At 47.2% G+C, this 18,354-nt stretch overlaps 1 protein-coding gene across 2 annotated transcripts in view; it reads left to right on the forward strand.

Moving 5' to 3' along the window:
* USP24 (ubiquitin specific peptidase 24) overlaps nt 1-18,354 on the forward strand; it is a 2,799,104-nt gene that overhangs the window by 722,206 nt on the left and 2,058,544 nt on the right. For both annotated transcript variants that reach the window (XM_069642114.1, XM_069642115.1), the window contains exon 31: nt 14,595-14,692. In XM_069642114.1, coding sequence (XP_069498215.1) covers nt 14,595-14,692 — 98 coding nt within the window. The remainder of the gene's footprint in view (nt 1-14,594; nt 14,693-18,354) is intronic.

The following is an 18,354-nucleotide window of genomic DNA, read 5'->3' on the forward strand; positions in this document are numbered from 1 at the left end:
CTTATTATATAAGCCCTATGTAGGACAAATAGTTTAGTATGTTTGAATCTCGCATTTCTAGATACTTTCTTTGTGTATAACAACGCATTTGCCCATTCTTGCTCCGTTAGCGCTCTACCCAGATCCACCCCCTATTTGTTTTTCACCCTCAGTGTGTCTGTCTGTAGGGTCACTAACAATCTCTTAAACAGTGTCGATACCCCATATCCTCCTTCCGACACGTCATCTTCCCCCAAGTATTCAGGGAATCTACTCATCTATTCCTGTCCTCATGTAATATATTAGCGTGTGTCGGGGAACTGACGAGGAATCACCTCCATATCGTCTACCAGTCGACTGGGTGTGTTTGTAATGCTAGCCCTTGAGTGACGTGTACTGTAACCATGGTCCATCACACGTCGAGGTCCCTCAGATTGTTTTTTACCGCCATCGTAGTCGGTCGTCTTTTGCAGTGTTTCCTGGCTAATGCCATTCATCATAAAAAGTTATGTAATTACAGTAGCCGTTCAAATCTTCGCTCAACTGAAATCATTGCTTCCCTGCCTCTCGAATGTAAGAAGATCCTAACCAATTCCAGAGCTTCCTCTACATTCTCGTGCTATGGCAGTAAATGTAAATGCTTCAGTGTGGTGCAAGACTCCGAGAATCATGCTGGTTTGTGTGTCACGGAACTGTACTTTTCCCTGGCCAAAGCTGGCCTAGCTCACTCTTCGATCAAGATGCATCTGGCTGCCATATCCCATTACACCAGGGCACCTGCTAAGATCTTTCTCTGGTCGCACAGACTCAACGAGTTCCTCTTCAGGACATTTCCGCCAGTGAAGGCTCCTGCTCCGGCGCTCAACATGGTTTTGTCTAAGCTCATGGGGGCCTGATTTGAGCCAGTGCATCAGTCCCTGCTAAAGTTTCTCTTGTGGAAGGCTGCTTTTCTCGTTGCCAGGCAGGGCGGGGAGATCCAAGCCCCCTCTTGCAAGCAGCCGTACTTGTCCTCCCACGCTTCGAGGGTGGTGCTGCTGACCTACCCCACCTTTATGCCAGAGGTGCCTTCAGAATTCCACCTCAACATGCCTTTAGTGCTACCTGTCTTCTTCCTGAACCCTTCCACACCGGCGGAAAGGTCGTTGCATTCAGTGAATCACGGAAGGCCCTATCTGAGGCTTTCATATCCATGTGGCTCTCTGGCAGCATCATGCAATTTTTATCATCTTCTGGCCAACAGACCTCTTACAGGCCAGTCGAGAGCCCATTCCACCAGAGCCATTGCTGCGATTACTGCTTTTCTCTTGTGTTTCCCTGTTCGGCATCTGCAGGGCTGCTACGTGGAAATCCACCAACACCTTCACAAGATTCTACTCCGTCACCAGGGGTAAGTGTTTTACTTCTGTTGAGCCTTGCCACTTTCCGTGATTGTGTATATGTATTGCTATGTAGTCTTATTCATGAGCATGTGAATACATGCCAGACCCCATGCTGGAGAAGGAACAAGTTATGCATGGGTCTGGCATAGATTCACATGATTCACATGAAAACCCTCCAGCCTGCCTCCTCCTCCCTCCCTCCCTCCCTACCTCCCTCCTTCTCTCGTGTATGTGGTGTCTGTGTCTAGGGGTGGAGCTTAGGGAGACTACTGTCATTGCATAGGAGAAGTATGACCCAAAGGACAGTGATTGGTTTAGAGGAGAAATGCAGTTTTCAGGCTAAAGCGAAACTGCTTTTCTTTTTTTCTTTTTTTTTTTTACCAAGGTTTTCCAGCCAGACAGGGTAATATTCATGAGCATGTGAATTCATAACATACCTATGCTGGAGAACAGGCGATACAGTTAAGTAACTTGTTCCATACTCTAGATGTGAGAAGAGCAGTCATGTACTAACTAAACGAAGCTAAACCACTGCGGAAAACAGATCACCTTTGTTTCCATATCAACTGATAGGGAGATAATGTCTGTAAAAACGTTATCTCAAGATGGATAGTCGAGAGCATCCAACTTTGCTACTCACCTATCAAAAAGATCCTTACCTTTCACACCGAGAGCCCACTCTACTCATGGCACAGGGGATACTCTAGCCTTCATTGCAAATGTTCCTTTAGATGTAATTTGCAAAGCTGCTTCTTGGATTTCTATTCTCACATTTACACAACATTACTTCTTAGACACACTCTAAAGCAGATTCACAGTTGGGCCAAGTGGTATTAAAACATCTATTTGCTGCTGCACCTTCACACAACCCACCTCCTTCTCGCTGATCTATGCATAGCATGTGTTTCTAAGTAAATCCACAAGCCTCAGAAGGCAAATATTACTTACCGTAATCATATTTCTGATGGTTCTATCTGTTTAGATTCACATGCGCCCACCCTTATTCCCCTGCTGGAGTTGAAGGTGCACAGATGTTTCTACACCTTTATTTTTCTACTTTATTTTTATTGTACTCATGCAAACACTTCATGCTCACTCATGTCAGAAATAAAAAAAAAATATCTGGGATATTGACGCGTGAAGGACCATGGGTACAGTACACGTCACACAAGGGATAGTATTACATAAGCTCCCAGTCAACGTCCCTTTTTGAATTTCGAAAACAAGTTATGCAATACTCTTAAACTACCATTAGATGTCGGCTTACGCATAGCATGTGAATCTAGGCAGATACAGGTATCAGAAATACGATTACGGTAAGTAATGTATGGCATACGGAGGGTTCGGAAGTCTCTTGACTGCTAGCAACAACGCTTATTTCAGCAGATATGGCGATATCGCGCTCTGCAGCAGCATTGTCTCCTGCATCTCCACATCAGAGAGCCACTGCACAATGTATTGTAACTGCACTGCTAAATAGTATAGCTCCAAGTGTGGCAGCTTTACCCCCTCTGCATAATCCTTACATAATGTACCCAGCGCCACTCTGCGTCTCCCCCCGCTCCAGATGAATTCCCTCAATGTTGCGTTGAGTTCCTTGAAAAAGGACCTGGGGCTATAGAAAGGCACATTGTTGAATAATGCAGCAGCTGGGGAAGAATCGTCATCTAAACTAGGGCCACTCTCCCCATCTTTGATGACGGTAATTTCTTCCAGAATTCTATGGAACGTTCTATTCCCTAACATGCTTTGACTGTGTTCTGTTCATGCAAGAGCTGGGCTTTGTGCCAAATATTCACTTCCAGGTACCAAAACGACTTGACCTGGCACTCCACCCAACCCTGGATTCCTTCAACCTACATGCGTGGCTCTTGAGAGGATGAGGTATGATGACTGGGACCTCTCAGAGGAGGTACTTGAGGTTTGGCTGGCTGCACGCAGACCTTTTACTAGAGCTCTGTATGCGTGCAGGTGGAGAAGATTTGAGGCGTGGTGCAGGGAACGCGAGACTGACCCTACCTCTTGCCCCACCACCACAGTGATAGAGTTCCTTCTGTCACTGGCCTCTTCAGTTTGCCACAGTGAAAGGGTATTTGGCGGCCCGGTCTGTGTTCAAGAGATCCCAAGACCAAGGTTAATTTTTACCATTCCGCTCATGGCCCAGTTCGTGAAGGGCCTGCTCAACAAGTTTCCGCCAACCCCTTTTGTTTTCACAGATTGGAATCTTAGTTTGGTTTTGACCTTTTTGATGGTGGCTCCATTTGAGCCTATACATTCATGTTCTTTGCAGCTGTTGTCCCTTAAAACTGCCTTTTTGGTCGCAATCACATCTGCCAGGAGGTTTAGCGAACTGCAAGCCTTGTGCTGCAAACCTCCATTCCTGAGGTTTTTTCGTGAGAAAGTCTCATAAAGTCAGGCCCGGATTCCTTCCTAAGGTGGTTTCACAATTTCATCTGTGCCAGTCTATTGACTTACCTGTCTTTTAGCCCCCCTCCGCATCCCTCCAAGGAGGGAGAGCGTTTCCACCACCTTGATCCCAAGAGAGCTTTAAGTTTCTATGTCGCTCGTACGTCTGAGTTTAGGAAATTGGACCAGTTGTTTGTAGCTCATTCCTTTTCTAGAAAAAGCCTTGCTGTCAATAAACAAACCCTGTCACGGTGGATCATCCTATGCATGCCCGAGTGTTACCAATCGGCAGGCAAGAAGCTTCCAGCAGGCATCAAGGCTCATTCGACCAGAGGGTTTTCAGCCTGTACAGCCCTCCAGAGAGGGGTCCCTGTTTGCGATATTTGGCAGGCGGCTACTTGGTCATCCTTGCATACCTTTACCAAGCGCTATGCTTTGGAGGTTGCACTGGGAGCTGATGATAGGTTCGGTAGGGCAGTTCTGCAGAATATACTAGTTTACATCTTTTTGCCCTCTTCCATTATCCTAACTGCTTGGGGAGTCTATCATGATGACGAATTTGCGTGAGAATAGCAATCTATTGGTGGATAAATTACCTTTCCGTAATGTTCTTTCTATGGATTCTTCTCCTGCAGATTCCTCATCGACACGCCCACCCATCCCAGCTAAGAGCGTTCTGTGGGTTGTCGCTCCTGTCCAAACTAGAAGGCAGACTGTTTTTTCTGTTCTTCCAAAGTGTTTGCTTCACACATTGTTGTGGGGTCACCCTGTTGGGGTGTACCCTTGTTAATGTTGTAATGGCTAGTCAGCCGCCTCAAGTGTTTTTTGTTCTGCAGGGTTCAATAGCAAGGGGAAACATTTACAGGAACTGATTCATGGGGTGTAGTGACGTGGTAAATATACAACGCCCGACGTTGGTAGGCAGAATTATATGCAGTACCCTTTGGGAACACTACACACAATTAAGACTACAAGTGACAGTACAATTTCACCTTTGGTACAAGCCTGTACTACACAGTTATAGTGGTAGCAGTAGCAGAGCAGCCAGACTTATCTCAAGAGTAAGTGAGCAGTACAAATAGTTAGACAAAGGACAGCAATTACTATGATTGAGGCAAACACTGACTCAAGGTTTCTAAGTAAACGAATATGTATTTATTTACTTATCAGTTGTATAACAGTTTACCTTTCTAAGCAAGTTTAAAATCACAATCATAAATACACCACACCACTTCCCTTAAATTCTAGACAAGTTAGGCTTACAAAATGCAGTGGGAGCAAAATGGCACTCCAGCAATTTAAAAGGGAGGGAAAGACATAGTTATCAGCAATTGGGTAAAACCAACAGGTAAGTATTCTGAGCAGTTGAACAAGAGGGACTACAGTGAGGAGATCAGCTAGAAAAGGCTTAGGTCCAAAGTCAATAGGTCAGGTCTTTTGCTCAAGATCACACAGTTCAGGGTAGTTTGCGGTAAAGTTAGTGGCACAGATTCCGGACGAGGTTGGTTGGTAGAAAAGATAGTTCAAAGAGAAGAGAAGGACACGCCCTTGGATTGGAGAAAGATTTCAAACACTTTCACCGCGGCTGAGCGAAACACACAACCAGATTTGCACAGTACCTTAAAATGGATAGGGGGCTGTAGCTGATGCAGACGTTCCTGGTAGTTCCTGCAGGCTCACGGTTCCTGAAGAGACTGTCGGACTGATCAGAAGTAGGACGACTGGAGGGTCCTGCACTACCCCGGGAAGAAACCAGCAGCAGCGCCAAACAACAAATAAAAGGTGCGCTCCTTAAAACCCAAGCAGGGTCCGATCTTCCTGGCTATCCGGCCCACTGTAGCTCGGTACAGCGAATTCGACCAAAGGAGGGGTCCTAGCTTGCAGTTTGGGCTAACTGGTTGGTCCCACCAGCTCAAAGGAAGAAGTTTCCTGGAGGATCTTCTCTGTCGTTGGATTTGGAGATTCGGACCTGCAGCAGGGCTTCAACAGGCGGTTCAGTCGTTGTAGGGGTCCTCTTCTTCCAGTTCCTCGTTGGTTCTTTCGTTCCAGTGGCGACTGTCTTTCCAGTCCCAGAGACCTGCTTTTTATGCAGTTTTCCCCCATTCATACAGCCTGGCTGTCAATCACACAGCAGGGTGGCTGGCCTGGCAAGGCCAGTCCCCTTAGCCAATCAGACAAGAGTGCGACTTGGGTTACCAAGGGAACCCATGGCAGGGGTCCGAAGATCCCTCCCTCACATCTTGCCTACCTAGGGAGGGCTTCTGTGCAGAAGCCCGCGAAAAGACAGCAAAAAAAGGAGTCATCCCCGGTTTGGCGCACAGAGAGAAAAACAAGAAAGACTTTATCAAAAATAAATGCCGACTAAACCCTGCCAGAACCAAAATTAAAATGTATTTGGTCAAGCAGGTGTATGTTCGAGGCTAATATAATGGCCTAAAACATTACCACGTTATATAAGATAATCGCTGTAGGAAAGTTAGGGTAGATAACACTGCCACCAGCCAAGTCTTAATGTTAAGGGAGCGAAACAATGCCCCAAGAGGTACAGACAAAAAGGGATAGGAGTTATCCCTTTCCAATACTCCATGTAAGATGGGGTGTACTGGGTCTGTGGTTTTAAAGTGACTATATAAAGTTAATGGCAATTTTACCTGTTTCTGGGGGACAGTAATCAGCCCCAGAAAAATTGAGTCAGTGGGAAGTCTCAAAGACAACCCTGTGTCACTGCACTGAAGGTGCTGTGTAACACACGCAAAAGGTGGTGCACATGGAGTAGGTCAGGCTCCAGTGACCAAGATCACACAAATAGAAGAAACACACACAGCAAAACACATGTAAGAGTGGGAAAAAAGGATCATACTCTTACCAGGTGAAAAAAATAAATCCTAGAAATCCAGAAAAGCTGCTGTGGGACTCTTTAGTTAAGGTAAATCGACCATTTATGAGAATTCTCCCTAACAGATGTCACATCCAGAACCGCCGATTGCGAGCCAGACAAGACAGATAGAAGGCCGAGTCGAGGTCCCCTGTTCCCCCTAGCGAAAAGTTTCTGCACAGCGTAGCTGGAGATGGAGATCTATCATGATGAGGAATCTGCGGGAGAATAATCCATATTTACGCTACCAGCCTTAAGGACTGGTAGCGTTCCCCCATAACGATCAGCAAAGGTGCACTGGAAAAGGTCACAAAAGCAAAACATTTGATGGGGGCTCCATAGAAACGGAGGGATATGTGGGAATCCGGTGGAGTCGTCACTGATTCCCAGGCATGTCCTACTCCCAGGTGGCCAGGGGATGGCAGCTGCTACCAGATCCGGATCCTGGGAGTGGTTATATAAGGGAGAATCACATGGGAGGAAATGACCGTTGGGGGAGGTGGTGACTCCATCACAGCGACATGATATTCTCCACCTTGAGGGGGCGTGGCTAGCTGGCCATGGAATAGGACGTGCTGCGTGAGGAGCTCCTGATGATCCGACTCTAATTTTGCCAAAGTTACCTGTTGAAACTGCAACGAGCGCCTAGAACTTTGGGGATCAGGCGTCGGAAGCCGCACGCCAAGTGAAGTTCGTTGGAGAAGCTCATATTCCCGGGGAATCTTGAGATATACATGTTTTTGTTGGTACGGCTATGTGACCACTTCGGCACCAAGATGGCGGCTAACAAAGGAGAGGCCTCCGAGGAGAAACGAAACTGATCCCCCGGAACTGCAGGATATGGCAGCGAGATTTGCCTGGAGGAATAGTAAAAAGGGGACATATGGCAGGGTGTTCGAACTAGCACCATGAGAGAGCCCGGCCTGGCACACGTTAATGGAGCCTCAAAGATCTGACCGCAGGAAGAGATAACACTGGATGCTTGGGCGACAAGGCCTACGGGAGTTGAATGAGGAGTGTGAGGCCATAGCCCACCCGTAAAACAATTCGTAGTGCCATCTCGAATGTGAGCTAGGAGACCTGGGAGTCAGACCATTGTCGGACCAAGGACAGGGCAACAGCTGCACTAAGGTGGAGTCGTACAGGAGTAAAGGGCAGCGCCATGTCGGCTAAAGGGTTGAGAGTCTAGGCTAAGCAACCCACGATGGAGGCTTTCACGAAAACGCAGCGGACCCCCTCAGCATCGGTGCAGAGCATGGTCGCGACCCCTGCGGAGGACGCCCCCGAAGGGGACAAGCACCAGATCCTGGAGGCCATAACAGGACTGAGTGCCAAATGGGACCTGGCAATGGCAGACCTACGCACAGCTCTAGAGAACAAGATCGATGCTGTAGGTACGGAGCTCACCCTGCTACGTCAAGATGTCAGGGCGCTTGCAGAAAGGACCAGCGGTCTGGAAAGTGGGGTGAAGATTAACACCGATGTTAGCACGAGCAATGCGAAAGAGATTCATGTCTTAAAACAACAGGTCGTCAACCTGGAAAATCGTGTGGAAGAGCGGAAGGAAGGGCGAGGAGGAACAACATTCGCGTGGTTGGCCTTCCGGAGGGGGAAGAAGGCCAAGACCCCACAAACTATGTGGAAAACATGATCCTGCAAGGGATCGGAGCAGGGAATCTTTCGCAGGGATTTACGGTTGAGAGGGCGCACCGCGCTCTAATGAGGAAACCCCGGCCAGGGGCTCCACCAAGACCGATCATTGCGAGGATCCTGAATTACAGGGACAGAGAGAAGATCCTCAAATACTTTCGTAAGGGCGGTACGATAGAGAGAGCATCCACCAACATCACAGCATACCCTGACTATACGATACTGGTGCAAAGGCAGAGGTTACAGTTATGCCGCCGTCAAAAGAAGGCTGAGGGCGGCGGGAGTCAAATATATGCTGCTGTATCCGGCACGACTGAAAGTGCTGCATAAGAACAAAGCGCTATTTTTTGATACCCCGGAGGATGTTGTCACATGGCTGGACCTGCAAGGCTGCCCGGAACAAGAAGCGGATAGTGATCGGCAGGATCATACTGAATGAAGATTTTGTAAACACGGACATTGTGAGAGTGAGCTAGATGAGGACCCTGAATGTACAAAGAAACTGTAACTGACTGAACTTTGAACACAATCTGAGCACGGTGCTCGACTTGGACTGGAATATAGTGAGTGTAACTGTAATTGGTAACTGTATGGCATCTGTATGCGTAACGTTTTCTTTTTTGAAAGGAGCAACAAAACGTGGACGACCTACCCCAATAGATTATTAGTTTCAGCAGCCATTAGGGCGGCTTTACCCTACTGAGCCCTGAGTAGAATCTTGTGCTAGGCAGGGCTAGATGTGGGGGTGCCTGAGATCCAGGAATGGAGCTGGGCAACGGTTGGGGAGGGTATTGTTGGGGGAGGGGTGGGTGGGAAGAAGGTGGGGGGATGGGAAGTTGAGTGTGTATGTGGATTTGGGGAGTTTAAGTTTTGTTTTGAGCCTATTTGAAGGAATCGGCATGTTGTACTTGCGGTGCAAGAGGGGGCGGAATCGGCGGAGGATCGAGAGGGTGCTTATTAATGACCTATGGGGGACGTCAGGAGCCCTAACAGTTATCTGAAAAGAAACAAGATCATGATGTATCTGAAAAGGCAGAAGATAGATATCGCACTACTACAGGAGACGTACTTGACGCAAGAGAAGTTGGACTTGGTTAAGAGAAAGTGGAGAGGGACTGTAGTGGGCTCGCAATACTCTGCATACGCCCGGGGTGTGTTAATTTGGGTGGCACCGCATGTCCCGTTCAAATCGATACAAGAGGTAGTTGAAACTGATGGAAGGATGGCGATATTGAGAGGGCTGGTGGAGAGCAGGGAGGTATGCATAGTAAACACGTATGCCCCCAACCAAAACACAGCAGCATATTTCAGAGCCCTGTGTACCAATCTTAGTACGTGTATAGGGAGCGCGGTGATCTGGGGTGGGGACTTTAATTGTGTGTTGGATCCTGTGGTGGACAGATCAGATGGCAAGGTGGGTAAGCCTGGCCCAGCGGCAAGAGCGTTGCAGATACTGCTAACTGATTTTGGCTTTACAGATGCGTGGAGGATGAAACATCCCACTGAAAGGCAATACTCGCACTATTCAGCCCCGCATCAACTGCACACTAGGCTCGATTACGTCTTTGCTACAGCAGATGTGATGTCTGAGATTACCCAAATCGAATATAGGGCTAGGGTCCTCTCGGATCACTCGCCCCTGATCCTCGGATGGCAATATTGCCCCCCGAGGGCTAAGATCCCTACATGGCGCCTCCAAGCAGAGGCGCTTAAAGATCCAGTCATTAGAGAAGATAAAAGGGAAGAGATTACTAACTTCCTTGAGGAGAATACTGGGAGTGTTGATTCCGCGGGCACATTATGGGAAGCTTTTAAGGTGGGGATGCGGGGGGGCGGCCATTGCTAAGTCAAGAGGGTTACAGGGTGGGGTCTTGGCTGACCTGCAGAGGACGGAAACCGAGCTAGAAACAGCATTGAAGAGCGGTGACATAGACACGGAGCTGGTACTCCAACTACAGCAACAATGTGCAGGGCACTGGGAAAGACTCTGCAATCTCAATTATAGGAAATATGTTGAGAGGCAGCATGCAGGGGGAGATAAGACAGGCCGCCTTTTGGCCTGGCTATACAAAAGCAAGACCCCTAGGCCTCCGATTAGGACCATTATTAGGGAGGACGGGGAGGAAGTGGCCACGCAAGAGGGGGTTAACAAAGAATTTGTGGAATATTACAGAGTGCTGTACGGAGATGATGAGATGGGTGACCAACGCAGGATAAATTATCATGGGAAGTGCGTTCCAGCATTTCGCTGCTAGCACAGGGAAGCTAGCTCCCCCTGCTGTTTTCATGTTGAATGTGGGAATGTTTAGTTGGTGCAGATAAGGGGTTCTGGTTGGTCTGGAGGAGCAATGTCTAGTGAATTTGTCTGATAAGTAAGGTGGGGCAGTCGGTGAGAGGCATTTATGTGTAATGACGAGCGATATTAGTTTGATTATATCCTGGATCGGGAGCCAGTAGACTTCCTTACTGATGGTAGAAATGTGGGCCTTGCAAGGAAGGTTAAGGGTGCATCTAAGGGCATTGTTCTGTAAGATCTGCAGTCTGTTCAAATTGTGATTGGTGTCGCCAAGGAAGAGTGTATTGCAGTAGTCTAATTTGGAGAGTATCAAAGCTCTAGACAGTGTGAGGCAGCTGGTGGTTGAAAGGAATTGCTTACAGGCATTAATAAGTTTTAGTGTAGGCCTTGGATGAAGTAGTGGCGTTTTTGTTTTTTGAGTCGAGATACACGCCCAGCGTTTTGACTTCTTTTGAGACTTTTATGATATTGCCATCGATGGTGAATGTTTGGTACCTAGAGACCAATTTGTTAAGGCGGGCCTAAGATCCTACGATAAGCAGTTCCATCGTATCGTTGTTTAAGCAGAGGCTATGGGTGGCCATCCATGCTTGAATTTCGAGGTAGATTTCATTTAGTTTTACAACATCTTTCTCATAGCTCCCAGTGAGTGTGATAGTATATGTGACACCCAGATCGTCAAGGCGGTCAAAGAGGAGCTTGGTAAAGATGTTGTAAAGCGTAGTGGAAATACAGGAACCTTGGGGAACTCCACATTGGATTGGGACGGGGTCAGCAGCAGCCGAAGGTGCGAAAACCCTAGTCAACCTGTCAGACAGGAAGGACCAAATCCAATTGGTGGCGTTCTGTGAGAATGCGGCAGCCGAGGAAAGGTGTTTGGTGAGAATTTGGTGGTCAACTAAGTCGAAAGCTGCAGAGAGATCAAACGGGAGCAAGATGGCCAAGTTGCCCTTTTCTTTGGCTTCATCCATTTGGATTTTTAGGTCCAGGAGGGCCTGTGCCTGGGTCTAAAGCAGGATTGTCGCAAGCCTAGGAGATTGTTGTCTTCCAAATGTTGTTCTATTTGGAGGTATGCCACTCTATCTATTATTTTAAGGAGAAAGGGGACAGTCGTGATGGGCCTATAATTAGTTGGTATATTGGGGTCTAGGTTGGCTTTTTTGGAGATGGGTAGGACCTATGCCTCTTTAAGGTTGTTGGGTACAGACGAGTTTTTAAATGATCAGTTGAACAGCGAGGTGATGAAGGGGGCTAAGTCTTTGGCCCATGTCCTTAATGATGGCTGCAGGGCACACATCGCCTTGGCAGTTTGACGGTTTAAGACTGGCAATTATGTTAACTACTTCATCCTCAGTAACTGAGGAGAAGTGGAAGAGAGGGCAATCTGGAATGGTGGAGCTCTTTCTAGTACTAAAGTGGTCTTTGGAGGCAAGGTTGGCTTTTTTTTTTATTCTATCTTAGCCTGTAGGAGAGCTATTTTATTTGAGAGTGCTTGTTGGATGCAGTCCTTGCAACCAAATATACCATGCTTTTTTTAAAACAGTATAAGAACTGTAATACTGTGATAAGATACCTGGCAGGGGAGTATACGAGGAGATCTGAAGAGCTCACATGAGGATTCCTGGTAAGGGAGTACACCAGACAATCCGCTAAAGTACAAGAGAAGTTAAAGCTTGTTTTGGAATGATTTTTTATATGAATAAGAACCTTTGTGCATCCAGTAACTTTGGGAATCCAGTCCAAAGAAACTAAGGAACTTTTGGACAAAGTCACACTTATGTGATACCAAGAAACAGTTTGAAAGAGAGACACTTGCCATCCTACCTAAATATCCAGGGGAAGGGAACCACCCTCTGGATCCAAGGGTTTCTCCTTGGAAAATGCTTTGTTGGATTTATCTTTATATTTTGGTGTGAACACTTTTTTACTAAACATAAATCAGAGACATTTCCTTGCACCTTTTAGTTTGTTTCTAGTTTCTAGTGTGAGTGTCAGATTATAATGCTTTGGACACAAGGACGGTTTCTAAGTTTATAATGACTTGACTTAGACCGAGCTTCAGTTTCAGTTTCCTAGGTAGGGAAACTCTTCTTTAGGTTAGGGGTCGAGAGGCATTTAATCAACCCATATCTGTTAAATAAAAATGTCTGACAATGAGAACAATACAACTTTGTGTTTGCCTCTCATTTCTGATCCCTCACAGAAAGTTGCTAAAAAGAGAAACCTTTCCTAACACCGAACCCCCGTCTATTGGAGGAGGTCGGTCGGCTTCTAGAAAAGTGTAATCGAACATGTTTTGTGCTCGAAACAAAGAAGCGTCTGGTATTCCGTATGCTGTCTGGTTCCGAAGGAGGACCAGGGCTTACGTCCCATTTTGGATCGAAGCCTCCCGAGTTTGTTCCTTTTCAAAGACCAATTCAAGATGGTAACGCTAGCCCAGAATCTTCAAACCCTCAATCTTTGGAACTCAAGGATGCTTGTTTCCATGTGCCAATCCATCAGTGGTCCAGGAAATAACTGAGCTTCATGGTAGGTTTTTGCCACTTACAATTCAAGGTTGTGCCATTCTGTCTGTCTTAGACACCCAGGGTCTTCACCAAGACGCTGGCAGTGGTCACGGCTCGACTTAGGAGGGAGAGCATTCACATGTTCATCGGATCTCATCTTTTTCTGAGGGGCGGATCCTCCATTTGAACCTCAGTGACCTGAACCATCATGCGTGGCTGAGATAGGAGAGGGACTTGTCAGATGGCATCCTAGATTTATCTCTTTTGGCCCCGGTAGCTTCAACTAAGTACATGTATGTCTTCAGGTGTTGTACTGTATTGCCTTTGTTCTGGGAGATGAATCTGGATCCTTTCACTTGTGCCACAACCTCCTTTTTTTGTATTTTCAGCTTTCCTTGGTCCGGACGGGCATTCAGATTGACATTCTAAAAGGATGCTTAGCCGCTATCTTTGTTTAAACGGACCCCTGAGCAAGGTTCTTACTTCACTATCCAAACAGTTATATAATTTATGAGGGGATTGTGTAATAAGCTCCCCAAGTCATTTTTTTCAGATTTGTGGGATTTGAATTTTGATTTAACGTTTCTTATGCAGGGACTCTGTTTGAACCCATGCATTCTAGCTCTTTAACATTACTCGCCCTTAAGGTGATTTTCCTGGTTTACTTCAATTCTACTAGATAAGTGAGTGAGCTTGTCTGTTAAACCTTCCTATTTGGTTTTGTCCAAAGAGAAGGTGATGCTGAGAGGGAGACACTCCTTTCTACCCAAGGTTGTCTGATACTTCATCTCTCTAAAGCTAAATCTTCCCTTGTTTTTTCCTCTGCCTCACCCTTAAAAGGTAGAGGAGCGATTCCACCGTCTAGATTTGGTGTGGGCTCAGAACTACATGCTGGCAGTGCTGTGAGAACAGACCCTGTCAAGCTGGAACATATTGCTGCATCTCGGAATGCTAAAATGTGGCTGGGAAGGATGTTCTTAAAGATCAAAGGGTTTATTTTACCAGAGGGCTAGTTGCCACCTCAGCCATGCAGGGCATAGTCCCTGTTCTGGGCATTTGCCAAGTAGCTACATGGGCCACACTGTACATGTTTGCCAAACATTATTGCTTGTATTCACTTTCGGGTAGGGCTGTCCTCCTGTGTTTCCTGGTGTAGGTAGTATCATCTTGTTCTCTTTCCTCTTCCAGATCCACGTACTGCCCTTGGAGTCTATCATAGATGTGGAATCGGTGGGAGGAAGGTATCCATTAAAAGAATAATTTACTTGCTTCTCAGTAGCATTCTTACTGATGGATGTTCCTTCCACAGATTCCTTTGGCCACTGCTGAACACACATTCTAATAAATAACATTTTCTTGAGGATTTCGATTTCAGGTTAGTAAGTAACACTTTCTTTTTGTGCCTTACAAAATTATTTGGACAAATGTATTTTGTTCTTTATTCTGAAAGTTGTTCATTTTCACTAGTTTGAATAACGATTACTAATTTTGATTGTTTGCAGGTTCTTAGTTCTAAATTAATGCCGACTGCTGATGATGAAATGGCAAGAAACTGTGCCAAGTCATTCTGTGAAAACTTTTTGAAGGCTGGAGGCTTGAGGTTAGACAATTTCGGTAGTCTATATGTTATGTAATGTGTTTTGACTAGTGTGGCAAATGTCTTTATCTTGTCCTCAGTTGTACACTGTCAATGTGTAATGAATACCTTCCTCCCATAGATTTATTTCTTTGTATACGGTACGCCTACAAGATGTTCTTTGGGTGTTAAGAAATCATAGTTTCAAAGTTTTATAAGTGCATACTGCATCATGTAACTTTCTATGCAGCCACAAATAGTCGGGGTGAAAGGCAAGACAACCCAAGGTGGGCTGAGAGGCAGGATATCCCAAGATACAGTGCGTCACCCTATGAAATAGATTGTACACTCAGCTACTTTTTCCTATTTTTGTCAAGGGATTGAGGGCATAGATGTGCCCGCAAAGCTGAGGGGAGAAAAGTGCACAAGAGACAGTAGTGTAAGGAATCCTGCAGACAAAAAAGGATAGGCAAGTACTACAGACAGGCAACAAAGGCAGTGAACAGAAAGTGGCAGGAGAGTACAGTAAGACAAAAATGTTGGGTTCCCAATTGGGGTGTATGCAGAATGGGGAGAATGTTTCCCACAGGGTCAGGGGAAAATCCAGCCTTCTGAGCTGGTTAATATTCCAGGGCTCCACCTAGAATGCTCATGGAGAGGAGCAGCAGGAGTGGGGGTCTGTGTCTGGACCTTGACACGAACAAGGAAACAATACTCACAAGACTGAAACCTGTACGGTTCCAGTAGGAACTGAACAGTGACTGCTTCCTGAAACAGGAACCAGCACACTGTTAACAATACAGCACAAGGAAACCCTAAACCGCCCTTGTGATTTTAATGTCTCATGGAGTGTATTCTGATGTATGTGATTTTATCGTTTTATAAAAGTTAAAAAAATAAAAGAAAAAACAATACAGCACAAGGTACAATACTGAAATACAAGAAAGAAACGCAGGACTAGGATAGCAAGGACTGAACTGCAGACTGATAACAAGGAACTGCAGGCAGGGAACAAGATCATTGATGGTAGAGAGCATTGGGCTGTACACGAGAAATGGAGGACTGAAAGCAGGGCTGCAGCACATGAAGCACAGAGGTGCATGGCTGGAGTCAGGAGAGGAGAGTGCTTGCAGAGTAGCAGGGCTGCAAGGCAGAGAGCACAGGGCAGTGTAAGAGGAGCCGGTCGAGAAGCAACAGGACACAGCAGAAATCGATGGATAAAAGCACAAGGGGCTGGTAGCTAACTCAATGCAAGAGCTCTGTGCTCCTTCTGGAAGCTGCTTAAATACTGACCCTGCCCTGAGCTGAAGCAGGCTCATTAGCAGCACACCTAAAGGTAATCATGCCTCCTCCCTCTCTGGTCCTGGGAAAGTGAAAGCAGCAATGAGCTCTAAGGCATCTGGGGATTGTAGTCCTAAGACTGTTACATAGGAATAGCCAGGAAATGAGAACTGCGACAAGGTTCATTATGCAATATGTAGTTTGGAAAATTACACAATGATGTACCAAAGTCTTTCTAACGGAAAGTAAGGACAACATTATGAATAGGTATTGTCCATGGAGGATTATGGAGATGGAGACCAAAAGTGTCCATGATGGGTGCCAATTGGTGCTCCAGTGTCTTACTCGTAACACTTTTTCACAGAGTGAAAACTTCCTTAGTTGGTCTTGACTCTTTTTTGCTACTTTCGGTCACTCCTAGCCCCACACTGGTGTTGGTGGTTGAGCAAAGTTCTACTGCACCTTCACTGCCCATTGGAGAGGATTCACTACCCCCTTCCAACCTCCCATCTGCATTATAGGAATTTGGAAAACGAATTACAAACATGCATCTGTCTTTTGGCTTACCCTGGATCGAAGTTCCACCAAAGTTGATGTCCAGGCCAAGAACAATACATTTATTTAACTTCTAAGCCCAAAGCCGTTCAAAGCAGAATGTGGTGTATATTTTCAGAGTGCATCACCAAATGTAAAAATACGTTGCCATATTGTTTTGTCAGTCATACCTGGTAGCAGTGTACGAGCAGTTTACTACAAAAGGATTGAGCTGTTCGAGGGGATTGGGTCCGCCGACGTATTCCATATCTATGACAGTAGTCACCACAGCTGTGCTGCCTCAGAAAAGTCTTTCGACGTCTGCGTCAATACGCTGTCCTCGAGGGCCTCAGTCGAGCTGACGTCACCGAATGTTATAAGTAGGACGCACAACGCCCGTAGCCTCAGTTACATTTTTTTCCGCGAACGTGTTCGCTTCAGAGATCTCGGCGCGCCTCGATTCTACTGAATCCTGTTCTTTCGGTTCTTCAAACCTGTTTTCTTCCTTGACTATTGTAGGATGTCTTCGGCTTCTTCCACCCCACGGTCCGGGTTTAAGAAGTGTTGGGTGTGCAGGTCCAAGATATCGCTGATGGACACGCACGCCGCTTGACTCTGGTGCCTCGGGGAGGACCACGATACTGATGACTGTGTCGACTGCCAATCGCTCACATCGAAGGCCTTGCGGGAGCGTAAGAAGAAGCTGTCGGTTGGTAAGGTGGCCAAACCCCAGAAGTCGCGTTCCACTGGTCTTTCGACGGATGATTCGAGGGGCGACTCTCTGCATCGTCATCGTGAGTCCGGGGGTTCTCGGTCTGGGAGTCGGTCCCGCCATTCCTCTGCCTCTTCGAGGCACTCCAGGAAGCTCCGCCACCAATCCTCATTTGAGGACTCCGCCCGTCGGAAGGTTGCTTGTCCCACCGAGCATTCCACTCGTGAGGAATGGGATTCCTTCCGAAAGGAGATGTTGGCGATTTTACAATGCAGGGCTCTGGTCCGTCGAAAGACGCCGGCCGTGACCATTCTGGAGATGCTGCTCGTACGCCTTCGGGCTCGAGCGGTCGTCGCGACCACTGGGCGCCTTTGAGGTCCCGGTCAGACAAGGATGGTCGCTCAAGACATGCCTGTTCCGGGTCCCGGTACTCGACGCCCTCGAGACTGCGTGAACCTGTGAAGTCTTCGAAGAAGACATCGACGCCGTGGGCGCCGAGGTTGTCGACGGACTCTCTCGATGCTCTGCCTCCAAGGAAGTCTTCAGCGCCAGGCTCTCGAGAGACAAGCTCGGGGCTCTGCCCTCGAGGCCTGTGTCGACGCCGTCGAAGCTGTCGGCGCCACGCTCGACGCTGGTGCCCTCGGCGCCTTTCGAGACAGCTTTGTCAGAGGTGGCACCTCCCAGAAAGGCGCTGGCCAAGGCTAAACATGTCTTTGTTCCTTTTTCTGTGCCCTCCTTCCAGTCTCTGGATTAGATTTCTGAGGTGGATGAGGGATCTGAGGAAGGTGTGGTTCCTGCAGAGGTTCCTGATGACATAGTTTCTGGTCATAGCCAACTTGCGGACCTGCGTCAGTCATTGCATGACACCAGTGGTCTGGACACCTCTCCGGAGGTAGAGTTTGGTTGGCCTGAGCCTGGTACGCATGCCGAGTCCTCATACTGGCACCTGATGTCGAGGGTCATGAATTACCTGGGGAGGTCTGCCCCCTCCTGGGGATTTTCAGCAGGATGACCTGACCGATATCCTCGACCAGGGTCCACCAAATGACCCGGTGCTGCCATTCCATATGGCCTTGCAGAGAAGGGTGGCTGCGGCTTGGACTTCTCTGGAAAGTCTCCCGGCAGTGAGCAAGTCCTTGCCGAAGAAATATCACCCAGC

This window comes from Ambystoma mexicanum, chromosome 1q, assembly GCF_040938575.1.
Source record: "Ambystoma mexicanum isolate Mex_15411 chromosome 1q, UKY_AmexF1_1, whole genome shotgun sequence".
NCBI lineage: Eukaryota > Metazoa > Chordata > Amphibia > Caudata > Ambystomatidae > Ambystoma > Ambystoma mexicanum.